Source organism: Tinamus guttatus, unplaced genomic scaffold, assembly GCF_059628265.1.
Source record: "Tinamus guttatus ecotype Peru unplaced genomic scaffold, ASM5962826v1 Tinamus_guttatus_pri_ptg000074l, whole genome shotgun sequence".
NCBI lineage: Eukaryota > Metazoa > Chordata > Aves > Tinamiformes > Tinamidae > Tinamus > Tinamus guttatus.
In genome coordinates this window covers 135,410-147,539 of record NW_028288608.1, presented here as the reverse complement: position 1 = coordinate 147,539, position 12,130 = coordinate 135,410, and the positions used below count along the sequence as shown (strand labels likewise).

Sequence of the window (12,130 nt, the reverse complement as noted above, 5' to 3'; positions counted from 1 at the left end):
GGGTTGTATCAGAAGCCCCTGTATTTGCCCTCCTATCATTTTGTGTCTGTGTATGTTGTTTGTCCAGGGATGTGATTGCTCATACAGTCTGACTAGCTTTTAGATCCCGCTTGGCCTAGTGGCATCTCTGAGCATCCTTGGGCAAGGAGGTCCTAGGGCTGCTGGCTTCCAGCAGAGGAACCTCCTGGTGAGGCAGCAGCCCAAGGCAGGTAATGCTGCAGTAAAGGTACCTGGAAACTCCCCTCTTAATTTCACACGCACACACACACATAAAAAAGACAAGCTGGTGAAGCAGAATTTTTTAAGAGGGAAAGTCTTTTTCGTTAAATGGCAGATGACTTTCTGAGGACCAATGTCAAGAAGTGGGTTTTTGCCTTGGTCCAAGTCCTGGCTGCTCTGAGTTGTCATGGTGCCACGCTGGCTTATGCCACTGCAGGACTTGGTTTTGTAAAGTCTGCCCAGCTGGATTTATTTCCTCCTAATTTTATTGTTACATCCTGCACATGAAGTCTTTGTGCTGAAGTCACCGTTCCATATGCCTTGAATCAGGGTCTGCAAAGACTTGACGATCACATCAGTGGCTTTTCTCTCAAGTTTTTTCCACTCTGTTCTGCTTAATTTTCCTGGGAAAGGCTGTTTTGCTGCTTCCTGCACGACACAGTGAGCCCAGGCTTTCCTGTGGCTGCCTGGCAGCAGTGTGCCACCCTGCGTGCACGTCCCCCACACTCGTGTCCTCTCCAACTCTGTCCAACGTCATCACTTGCTGCTCTACATACTGGCGGGACGGAACGGGTGGTGCCCTCCAGCTGGTTCCCTCTGTGTTGTGTTTCATTTATCCTGATGTATTTTAGCTTTAGATTTGCACTTTTAAGTAAGCAGGAGGCATGTTAACTCCCGAGAGGCACCAAGAGGCAGTATTGAAGGAGCGAGGAGCTGGCTGGCGAGGCTGGAGCTGCGCACCGGTACTCACATGCACCATGTTGTGTTTCAGAGACACCCGGAAGCCTACAGTCTCGCTCTCTGCAGTTGGTGAGTACGATGTGTGCATGATACAGGCCTGTTTAATACCTGCTTTTGGTGTCACGTGCTGTTCCTCCTTCCCTTTGGCTTCTAGGCTGAGCGTGGCAAGACAGAGGTGCTACCATGTCCGATTGTCCCGTGCCAGAGCAACCCGGCAGGCTCCAGTTCACACACAGGAACAGTTTGGGGAGCACAGTGCAGATGGGTTGTGAATAAGGATGATAAGAAGGGAGAGCAGTGAGGATGATAAGAAGGGAGAGCAGTGGCTTGTTTTTTTTTTTGTGCTGCTGATTTCTAGCGGTGGGTGAAGGCATCTTACACTGCTTGTTCTTTCCATGTTGCCCGTTTGCAATTTCTCTGTGGCCTTTTGTGCTTGAATCAGCTGAGAAACAAAATGGTACCCAAGGCAGTGGTTTTGAATGGCGACTGCCCAGCCTGTCCCCTGCGTGCTGAGGGCTTGGGCACGTTAGCAGGCTGTGTCATGCTTCCCTGCAGCACCTTCAGCGGGCTGGGGGCTGCAGTGGTGACACAGAAGTGCTTTCTTTGGGCTGTGCTCGCTCTGGAAGGACATTCATCAGGGCTGTGCGCAGTGGGACCATTCAGACGTCTTTAATACCACCTAGGTGGCAGGTGCTGTGTGGGGACAGGCCTGGCTGGCCTGCTGGAATGTTGGAAATGGGCAAAGCAGAGATGACCAGAGCAAAGCCCCTTTTTGAGTTACTGTTCCTGCTGTTGGAGCAATTCTGTTGAGCTACTTGAATCTCCTTAGGCTGCACATTTGCAGTGACTCCCTCCTCCCTCCCAGCTACTAAGCTGCTGGGCCACAGTGATGCAAACGACGCGCTGAAGCAGAGCCGCGATCTGTCCTTGTGCCTGGGGTGAAGTTCACGAGGCAGCACAGCCAGCCCAGCAGAAAGGTTCCCTTTTCCCTGCCTGATTCTCTGTAGTGCTGCTCCAGACATTTGTGGAGCCCTCCATGAGCTGGATCAGCTCGATCAACTTGGCAGCCTGTTTTCCTTTTTTTTTTTTTTTTTTTTTTCTTCCCTGCCCTGAACTAGATCTTGGCAGATTTGGCATGATGAAACAGCTCCTCATGTAGCAGGAGGTAGGTAGCGAAGGCTGGGCATGGCAACAGGCTGTGGGCTTCACATTCAGCTCTCTCATGTACTTCAGCTTTCCCCTTCCTTTCTGATAGCTTAATATCTTTCAAAGTGCATATAGAAAGAGAAAATAAGGATAAGAGAGCATGTGTATTTCTCTTACAATACCTGAACCATCTACATCAACCTAACCCTTACTTCGTTTCTGTTTAGAAACAACCGACTTCTGGTTTTAGGCTATTTCCAAGTCCCTCATTATAGCACAATTACCCAGTGTCATCTTTGGTTTCAGATTTGTGGTGGGACGTGCTCAAGGAAACTGCAGTTTTTATGTGGAGGAAACTGATCCACCTCAGTAAATGGAAATTAATGCTTTAATCAGGTACAAGCCATGACTAGGAACTTCAGTGAACATCCTGAAGCAGTAGTAACTTTTTTAAAAACAATGGCTTGCTGCTGGTCCACTCCAAGCCCATGAGATAAAGCCAACTTGTACACTGACTCCTGGGAGGGCTTTGCTTTGAACTACTGAGATCTGTGTGCGGTCCCAGCGTCATGATCTCATCGGAATCACAGAGACGTGGTGGGATAGCTCGCACGACTGGAGCGCTGCCATGGAAGGCTATGTGCTCTTTAGGAAGGACAGGCTGGGAAGGCGAGGTGGTGGAGTTGCTCTTTATGTGAGAGAGCAACTGGAATGCATGGAGCTCAACCTGGGAGTCGAGGATGAGCGAGTTGAGAGCTTGTGGGTAAGGATTAGAGGGCAGGCTAATGTGGGAGACACTGTGGTGGGTGTCTGCTACAGGCCACCTGACCAAGACGAGGAGGTTGATGAGGCCTTCTATAGGCAGCTGGATATTGCCTCACGGTCACAGGCCCTGGTTCTCATGGGGGACTTCAACTACCCCGACATCAACTGGGAGGACAACACAGCCAGGCACAAGCAGTCCTGGAGGTTCCTGCAGAGCATCGACGATAACTTTTTGACGCAGGTTGTGGAGGAGCCGACGAGGGGAGGTGGGCTACTGGACCTCGTGCTATCAAATAGGGAGGGCCTAGTAGGAGATGTTAAGGTGGAGGGTAGCCTCGGCTGCAGTGACCATGAGTTGGTGGAGTTCAGGATTCAGCGAGGAGGAGGCAGGGCTGTAAGTAGCCGTGCGACGATGGACTTCAGGAGGGCCAACTTTAGCCTCTTCAGAGACCTCCTCGGTAGAATCCCATGGGCTAGTGCTCTAGAAGGAAGGGGGGCCCAAGAGAGCTGGTTAGTTTTCAAGCGGCACTTCCTCCACGTCCAGCAACAGTGCATCCCTGTGTGTAGGAAGGGAGGCAGAGGGGGCAGGCGACCTGCGTGGATGAGCAAGGATCTTGTGGCAATGCTCAAGCAGAAGGCAGCGGTATACAGAATGTGGAAAAAAGGACAGGCCCCCTGGGAGAAATACAGGAACGTAGTCAGGGAGTGCAGAGATGCGACAAGGAAAGCTAAGGCACGACTGGAAGGCAAGCTGGCAAGGGACGTTAAAAATAACAAAAAAAAATTCTTCAAATACATTAACAGCAAAAGGAAGATCAGGGAAAACGTGGGTCCGCTGGAGGACGGGATGGGCACCTTGGTTACAAATAACACAGAAAAAGCAGAGTTGCTCAATGCCTTCTTTGCTTCGGTGTTTACCAAGGGCAGCCCTTTAGAGCCCCAGGCCCTAGGGACAAGAGAAGAAGCTGGTGGAGAAGAAGACTTGCCCTGGGTAGAGGAAGATTGGGTCAGAGAGCACCTAAGGAACCTCGATACCCACAAATCCATGGGCCCTGATGGGATGCACCCCAGAGTGCTGCGGGAGCTGGCAGATGCCATAGCTAAGCCGCTCTCCATCATCTTTGAAAGATCCTGGAGAACGGGGGAGGTGCCGGAAGACTGGAAGAAGGCCAATGTCACGCCAGTCTTCAAAAAAGGCAAGAAGGAGGACCCAGGCAACTATAGGCCAGTCAGCCTCACCTCCGTCCCCGGAAAAGTGATGGAACGGCTCATATTGGCCGTTGTCTCCAGGCACATGGAGGACAAGAAGGTGCTCAAGAGTAGTCAGCATGGATTCACCAAGGGGAAATCTTGCCTGACTAACCTGATAGCCTTCTATGATGAAATGACCGGCTGGATAGACGAGGGGAGAGCGGTGGATGTCGTCTATCTCGACTTCACCAAGGCTTTTGACACCGTCCCTCACAACATCCTCCTGGGCAAGCTCCGGAAGTGTGGGATAGATGAGTGGACAGTGAGATGGATTAGGAACTGGCTGGATGGCAGGGCCCAGAGAGTGGTGATCAGCGGTGCAGAGTCTAGTTGGAGGCCTGTGGCTAGTGGGGTCCCCCAGGGGTCAGTCCTTGGTCCAGTCCTGTTCAATTTATTCATCAATGACCTGGATGAAGGCACAGAGTGCTCCCTCAGCAAGTTTGCTGATGACACGAAACTGGGAGGAGTAGCCGATACCCCAGAGGGCTGCGCTGCCATCCAGAGGGACCTGGACAGACTGGACAACTGGGCGGTGAAAAACCTCATGCAATTCAACAAGGCCAAGTGCAAGGTCCTGCACCTGGGAAGGAATAACCCCAGACACCAGTACAGGCTGGGGACCGACCTTGTGGAGAGCAGCTCTGCAGAGAAAGACCTGGGTGTCATGGTGGATGATAAGTTGACCATGAGGCAGCAGTGTGCCCTCGTGGCCAAGAAGGCCAATGGAATCCTGGGGTGCATTATGAAGAGCATCTCTAGCAGGTCGAGGGAGGTGATCCTGCCCCTCTACTCAGCCCTGGTGAGGCCACATCTGGAGTATTGTGTCCAGTTCTGGGCTCCACAGTACAAGAGGGATGTGGAGCTGCTGGAGAGAGTCCAGCGCAGGGCTACAAGGATGATCAGGGGCCTGGAACATCTGCCCTATGAGGAGAGGCTGAGGGAGCTGGGCCTGTTCAGCCTGGAGAAGAGAAGGCTGAGAGGGGATCTAATCAGTGTATATAAATACCTCAAGGGAGGGAGTGCAGAGGACGGTCATGGTCTCTTTTCAGTGGTGGCCACTGATAGGACTAGAGGAAATGGCCGGAAACTGAAACATCAAAAATTCCATAGGAACTTAAGGAAAAATTTCTTAACAGTGAGGGTGACAGAGCACTGGAACAGGCTGCCCAGAGAGGTTGTAGAGTCTCCTTCTCTGGAGATCTTCAAAACCCGCTTGGATGCAGTCCTGTGCCACGTGCTCTAGGTGTCCCTGCGTATGCAGGGGGGTTGGACTAGATGATCTCTAGAGGTCCCTTCCAACCCTAAGCATTCTATGATTCTATGATTCTACCTTTTTCTTATGCTAGGGAGAGCTCTGCTGACAGGTCAAGGCTCTGCTGTGTCTCTTTTTAAAGGATTGGTTTGACCTGCTCTGTTGTGTTGCAGCTGGAGCTTCCCAGGTCAAATGGAACAAGAAAAACGCCAACTGCTTAGCGACCAGCCATGATGGGGATGTCCGAATATGGGACAAGAGGGTGAGTTGAAGGGTGTCTTGAGCAGCCTGTGCATATACCTGCTTAACAGATACAGACATCTCCGTGGTTGCAGATTTAAAAAAATGCAGAAAAATGCACATCATCTCTCATCTCTGTTTAAAAGTAGAAATAGAAACACTTGTGGGCCCAGGAGACTGAAGAGAGCATAGAGCCTCCTTCCCCAGAACTTGTGCCCATTAACATTTTGGCTTTCATCTCAATATACTTAAGTCTTACTGAGTGTAAAGTATGGTTCAGGGCAGTACTTAGTGACTCTGGAATTTGCCACCACCTTTGACAGGACCTTTCCTTCACCTGCTCTTGCTGAGCTATTAGCCCTGCCCCAGCAGGTGACTCTTGCCCTTGTAAGTGTATCTTTTTACACCAAAGAACTAGACCAAATTTCAGGAGTCCGGTGGTGAGATGGGAACCGTCTCTCCTTGCAGAAACCCAGCACAGCAGTGGAATACTTGGCAGCTCATCTCTCTAAAATCCATGGATTGGATTGGCATCCCGACAATGAATATATGCTGGCCACCTCCAGCCAGGACAACTCTGTCAGGGTGAGTGTTGCTTCTGGGCCTCCTACTTGGAAGATGCCAGGATGGTGATGCAGGTTCCTTTCCACTGTTACTGAAATCTTTGGGAGTGCATCCAGAACTGGATTGTTTGTTTTGTTTTTGGCCTGTGTGTGAGTTGACCCAGGGATGCGTTTAACGGAGCAAGCGGAGAAGTCATTGGAGGATGGATGGATGGATGAGTGGATGGATGGATGGGTGGATGTTTACTATAGCTAACAAGCTGTGATGGTTTGGGCAGTGCTGAAACTGAAAACAGCCACCTCTTCTTGTTGCTTGCCAGAAGGGAGCTGGCCACGTATACCAGAAGAGTCTTCTCCCCAGAATCAGTGATGCCAGCCTCAGGCTGACTGCAGCAGCTTGGCAGGAGAAATATGCCAGCCCCTGAGGTTCCTAAATTTGTGTTAAGTCGGGTTACCAGTAAGAACTTGCCTGCTAGTGTTACTACACAGGGCCTTTTACCTCAGGGGAAATGGTGTGTTTGGTATCTGTCAACCAGACCGAGTTTATTCACACTTAGCTAAGCTCAGAGGTGAGTGCAATTCATGTGTTTTCCAGCAAAGCAAAGGGTTAGGTTCTTCATGACAAAATCCACAGTAACAGCGGAGTGGATGTGCCTCCAGCCTGGAGTGGCACCTTGGCTGGAAGCCTGCAGGGTACCTGGTAGCTTGGAAAGCCTCAGCAGGCTGCCTGTCTCCCTGCTCTAATTACTGAAGCTAATAAGATCACGGTCACCATGACCCCAAGTCCCTGTCTGTGTAAGATGCTGCGAGATGCCCATAGCTCGATGTTCATCCTTTGGGGCCATCTCTGCTGCTAATGAATGAGAATGCCGGTGTGTTTGTGACTCTCCTGTATCTGAGCGCCACGTGGAAACAGCAGCCTGAAAGTATAGCCAGCTGACGCCTGCCTCAGCCTGTCCTTTTGGTTTGTTGAAGTTCTGGGATTACCGTCAACCTCGGAAATACCTCAATATCCTGCCCTGCCAGGTTCCAGTCTGGAAGGCGAGATACACGGTGAGTGCGAACCGCCCGCTAGCCGTGTCTGTGCTGTGAGACTAAATGCGCAACGGGACATTAAGTAAGAACTGCTGGAGGGCTGCTCACTGCTTCTGCTGCTGGGCATTATTAACTTGGTTTTTAAATCCATCTTAGTGCTTAAAAGGTCTAGAACACCGTAGTCCTTGATGGGGCACTCGGTGGGGAAAGAACTGCTAGCAGTGTGAGCTGCCAGTCTTTGGCATAGCCCTCTTGCAGGGAAACAACCCCCGTGCAGGTGGCAGTGGCCTTGAACAACCCCTCACCCCTCTGCCCTCATCCTGAGTCTGCTTCTGTTCAGTGCTGAGCTCCGTTAGAGCCCGGGTATCCTCCTTAGCATGAAAGGGGAGGGATTGAGGAAGATGCCTGTAACTCCCCAGGACTGAACAAAAGGCTCTTTCTCTCTTAAGCCTTTCAGCAACGGGCTGGTGACAGTGATGGTCCCGCAGCTCCGCAGGGAGAACAGTCTCCTTCTCTGGAACGTCTATGATTTGAACACGCCCGTCCACACGTTTGTGGGGCACGATGACGTGGTGCTGGAGTTCCAGTGGAGGAAGCAGAAGGAAGGTGAGTTTGAGGCTGCATGTGCCGGCTGCCGTCAGCTTGCCCGGGGTGTGAGGTTCCTAACCGCAGCGCTTGTGCTGTCATCCTTCTACCCTTGCCTTTCCTTGACGTAGCTCTCGCCCGCTTTCCTGGTCCCACAAGATAACAGCTGTTTTGTACTTGTTTGATAGCACTGGCCACAGAAACATTGCCTTCTTGTTTCCATGCCAGGATTTTTTTTTTTATTACTGTTTTGCTAAAAGCAAATCCATTGAATGCTGAGTGGGTCCACAGCGACTCTAATTGTTTCCGCTTTCCTCTGAGGGTAGTTTTAAATAGATCTTTCAGGAGGACTGGTGCAAGCTGTTAGATGGGAACCTCCCCCTGTTTGGAGCTGCCTGCCTAACTGGTTAACCCTTCATGTAAGATCTGGGGTCAAGCAGGCTCAGGCACCAAAAGCAGCCTGCAGTGAAGCAGCCTTGTCTGCGTGCTGGTGGCGGTGGGATGCAGAGGCTGCTCTTGGAGTTCAGTCCTGGCTACATTTTCCACTGTAGGCAGTTAAATATGGGAAATCCCATACTAGAGTCTGCATAACCACACCGAGCACAACTTGGGTGCAGGTTGAGTCCATCTCTGTCCTATGGAGCTGTCTGTGCCTGGGGCTCCCTGCTGCCTCTCAGGGGTGTTCAGGGATGTTCTCTGCCCTTGGAGCCTGTGTCCTTACGAGTTATCAGTGGTGAAGGTGACAGAGCACTGGACTGGGATTTAGGACAGCAGGCGTCTGGTCCCCCTTTGCCGCCAGCCGCTGAGGCAATTTGGTTAAGTTGCTTTTCTCTGTGCTTTGCCTTTCCTTTTTGCAAGAGGAGGACAGTACAGACCCATGCTGGGAACTGGAGGCACAGGGTAAGAGAGCTCGTGTGCAAATGTCCAAACAGGCTTAAACCCTAATTGCGTTGCCTCAGCTAAGTTAATATATAAATATGCAGAGCTGGTAGCCATGGTCTTAAGCAAGGTGACTCAATCACATGAGCATTCTGAGGCCACTTGGGTGCAGAGACTACCAGGAGAGCTCAAATACCCTTCCCCAAAGTCTGCTGTGCTGAAGTGGACAGCCACGGTATCTCTGCTGAGAGAGGTAGGAAGCAGCCGTGCAGTTACAAACTCTTAAACTGCAGCAGTTATTCGACACAAGAAGCTTTAGCTGTGTCCTAGACACACAAGGCTGTGTATCTTTGTGTACTGATAGATAGTGACTTGATCCATTTTATTACATCAGACCTTAGCTTGGCAACTTCCAGATCTTTCCGAAGGAAAAGGGGGAAAGCAAGAACCAGCTATGCTTAGCTTAGAAAGTTTTTAAGGTATTTGCATTAAGCATCTAATGTGAACTAAAACACTAAAACATAGTTTGACTTGACAGTTGTTTTAAATATAAATCCATTTCTCAGCTATGTTTTTTCTTCTGTTCAAATGGATGTTGTAGTAGGTCTTGTTCATTCCAGATCCATCACATTCACTGTTTTTCCCTTGCGCTCTTCACCTGCAACCCATTCCCTGTATAAATGAGAGGTAACTGTGGCATGGGGAGGGATAAGGGCTGTTGCGTGTAAGTCGATGCCAAGCAGAGCAGGACTCGAGTTCTGCTTTCCAGTCTGGCGCCTGGTTCGCTGGACTCCCCGGTGGCTCGCTGCAGTCTGCACCAAATGCAGGGTTGAGATGATCTATTTTCTTCTGTTTCTGTCCTTTACAGGTTCTAAAGACTACCAGCTGGTTACGTGGTCCCGTGATCAGACCCTGCGCATGTGGCGGATTGATTCTCAGCTGCAGAGGGTGCGTAAACACTTCTCTTGAAGGTGGCAGTTACAGGCTGGAGTCGCCTCCCATTCTTTGCATTCCTGGTCACTCCTGCCTCCTGGAGCTGCAGACACAGCACCCAGCTTCCTCTTCAGCTCCAGCCCAGCTCTGTGCTCCAGATCTGTGTGTCTCGAAAGCTGCCCCAGAGGTACAAGACCACTATGTGGTGCAACAGGAGTGTGCAAGTCCTTTAGGAAGGGTGGAGAGCAGTTGTTTGCATGGCCTCTGCAGATGCCACCTCCATGGCTGAAGGACTTTTTTTTTTTTTTTCTTCTTTTTTCCCTTGTTCTAGGTAGCAGGTAAGCGTAGGCATTGTGCCCCCCTCTTGGCCCTGGTGCAGGCAGTGTGAATCCTGTTACCAATTGCTAATGCGAATAGTAGAACAGCTGGGTGGGACCAAGGTTTCGTATAGCCAGGGTGGCCCGTGCTGGCCCATCTGTCCCATCTTTAGCCAGGGATATCTTGGAACCGTATAAGAACGTGGCAAGTGTGTAGTGACACTTCTCTCACATACCCTCCCAGTCTCCAGTAGTTTTCAGCTTAGAGATTTCCTCAGCTTTCTACGTTTGTATTTGATAGAGCTTGGTGAACTTCTCTTCCGTAGGCTTGTCCCATTTTTTCCTTCAACCTGTGTAAATTTTGTATTATCTTAAACATCCCGTGACAAGTTGTTTTGCAGCTTGTCTCTGTGCTGCATGGAACAAACAGCTCTTTTCCTTTGAATTTTTGTCTTTTCTACCTTTAAGTTTCATCTGATGCATCCTAGTTCATACATTGGAAGATGAAATAAGCAGCCACCCTGTACCACCCTCTGTGCTACTCTTGATTCCGTAGACCTTCAACAAACCCCTCAATTTTTGTCCTTTTCGGAGTTAAAAGGTCTGAACTTCATCCCTTGCATGACAACTCTGATTCTCTATGTTGCCTTTCCTGACTTTTTTCCAATTCCATTATACTTTTTGTTATGGGAGTCAGAACTTTGTTTCCTCTTCTTTTTTTTTTTTTCTTTTTAGATTTTTGGGCATAGTTCAAAGAAAACATCAGCTTAGTTTCACCCCTATATATTCTCAGTCGGTATTTGCCATTTTTCCCTTTATTCATTACTTCATGTTTATCTGTATTGAAATTCCTCTTCCATCCTAAATACAGTCACTCTCACAAGGTCCGTCTAGCTTGTTTGCAGTCGGACGCTCTTGTTGTTACCCTGAGCAACTTGGTGCATCAGCAAACTTGGTCATGTCACTATTCACCTCCTATTCCAGGTTTTTAATGACTGTGTTGAGACGCATGTGTCCCAGCACAGATCCTGCGCGAGTCCTGCAGGTCTGTAACCCACTTCCCCCATGAAAAATAACTCTTTGCGCTTGTCTGATATATTTGTAACAACTACTTCCCTATCTTTAAACCAATTGTTTATTTGTATAAGAGCCTTAACTCCTCCTTGGCCCTGCCTCTCCACCCCCGTTTTTGTTCCTTGTCTTTGTCTTGATCAAGCTAGGCACATAACGGTGCAATGCCTGTGAACAAGGCTGCACTTTGCTATGTCACAGTCTTATTCTTCCTTCTCCCCAAGCTTGTTCTCCTCATCCTCTCTGTTTTCTTGTGGCTAAACTTTAAACACAAATTTTCATGGTCTCTCTTTTTGATACAGATCTGAGCCATTAATATATATCCAGGCCTCTAGATCTTATTGCAGTGTAAATATAAAAAGTAAAGAACATGCTACTATCATATCTGATCTAAAAATGAAACAAGATTTGATGCAGCACACTAATTCAAGTAATTACAAAAGGCAAATCACCTTTAGTTTAGATTCAAGTAAAATCTCTGCTGCTGTAACTGGTCTTGTCAATGAGGGGGTTTGTAAGTGACCATTTGCAGGCTGACTGAGGGACAGAGATCAGGATGTTGGAAAATGGAAAATAACCTGTCTTTGTCACAGAAACTGTGCCAGGGTCTTAAAGCTGTGCCTGTTGCACGGCCAGACCTACCTTGCAAATGCAGCTCCCTGGAGAAGCAAGTCGTTTGGTGATGGCCCCTTTCCAATTTGGTCGCCTGTTGTGCAGCATGTGTCTGTGCTTGTTCTTTCCAGCTGTGTGCTAATGATATCCTGGATGGAGTCGAGGAGCTCATCGATGGGATTTCTCTTCTGCCAGAGCCAGACAAGAGCCTTCACCCCCAGGACTCAGAGCCCCAGCATAACCCTGGGCACGCGGATGAAGAAGGTAGGAAAGCGATGGCTCGCGGAGCTTCACCCACCGTCTCTTCCAGTGTTGTGAGCAAGAAGCATCTTGGCAAAGAAAATACTGCATTAGGCAAAGCACAATTTGATTATCTTTCAGGGGTTAATGGACACCCAGTTTGGGAAGAGGGAGGAAGTCAAGGATAGGGTGGTCCTATCAAAAAGGTTGTTTTTGTTTTGTTTTGTAGCAAGATCATAATCATCCTAACTGTAAAACATATGTTCCCCTGTCACTAGTTG

The 12,130-nt window shown here is 49.4% G+C and overlaps 1 protein-coding gene across 2 annotated transcripts in view; it reads left to right on the top strand.

Annotated features, from left to right (window-relative positions):
* Positions 1 to 12,130, top strand: part of WDR59 (WD repeat domain 59) — a 46,507-nt gene that overhangs the window by 9,669 nt on the left and 24,708 nt on the right. For both annotated transcript variants that reach the window (XM_088519828.1, XM_088519827.1), the window contains exons 6-12: positions 992 to 1,029; positions 5,548 to 5,636; positions 6,083 to 6,199; positions 7,153 to 7,230; positions 7,662 to 7,818; positions 9,545 to 9,624; positions 11,741 to 11,873. In XM_088519828.1, the coding sequence (XP_088375954.1) occupies positions 992 to 1,029; positions 5,548 to 5,636; positions 6,083 to 6,199; positions 7,153 to 7,230; positions 7,662 to 7,818; positions 9,545 to 9,624; positions 11,741 to 11,873 (692 nt within the window). The remainder of the gene's footprint in view (positions 1 to 991; positions 1,030 to 5,547; positions 5,637 to 6,082; positions 6,200 to 7,152; positions 7,231 to 7,661; positions 7,819 to 9,544; positions 9,625 to 11,740; positions 11,874 to 12,130) is intronic.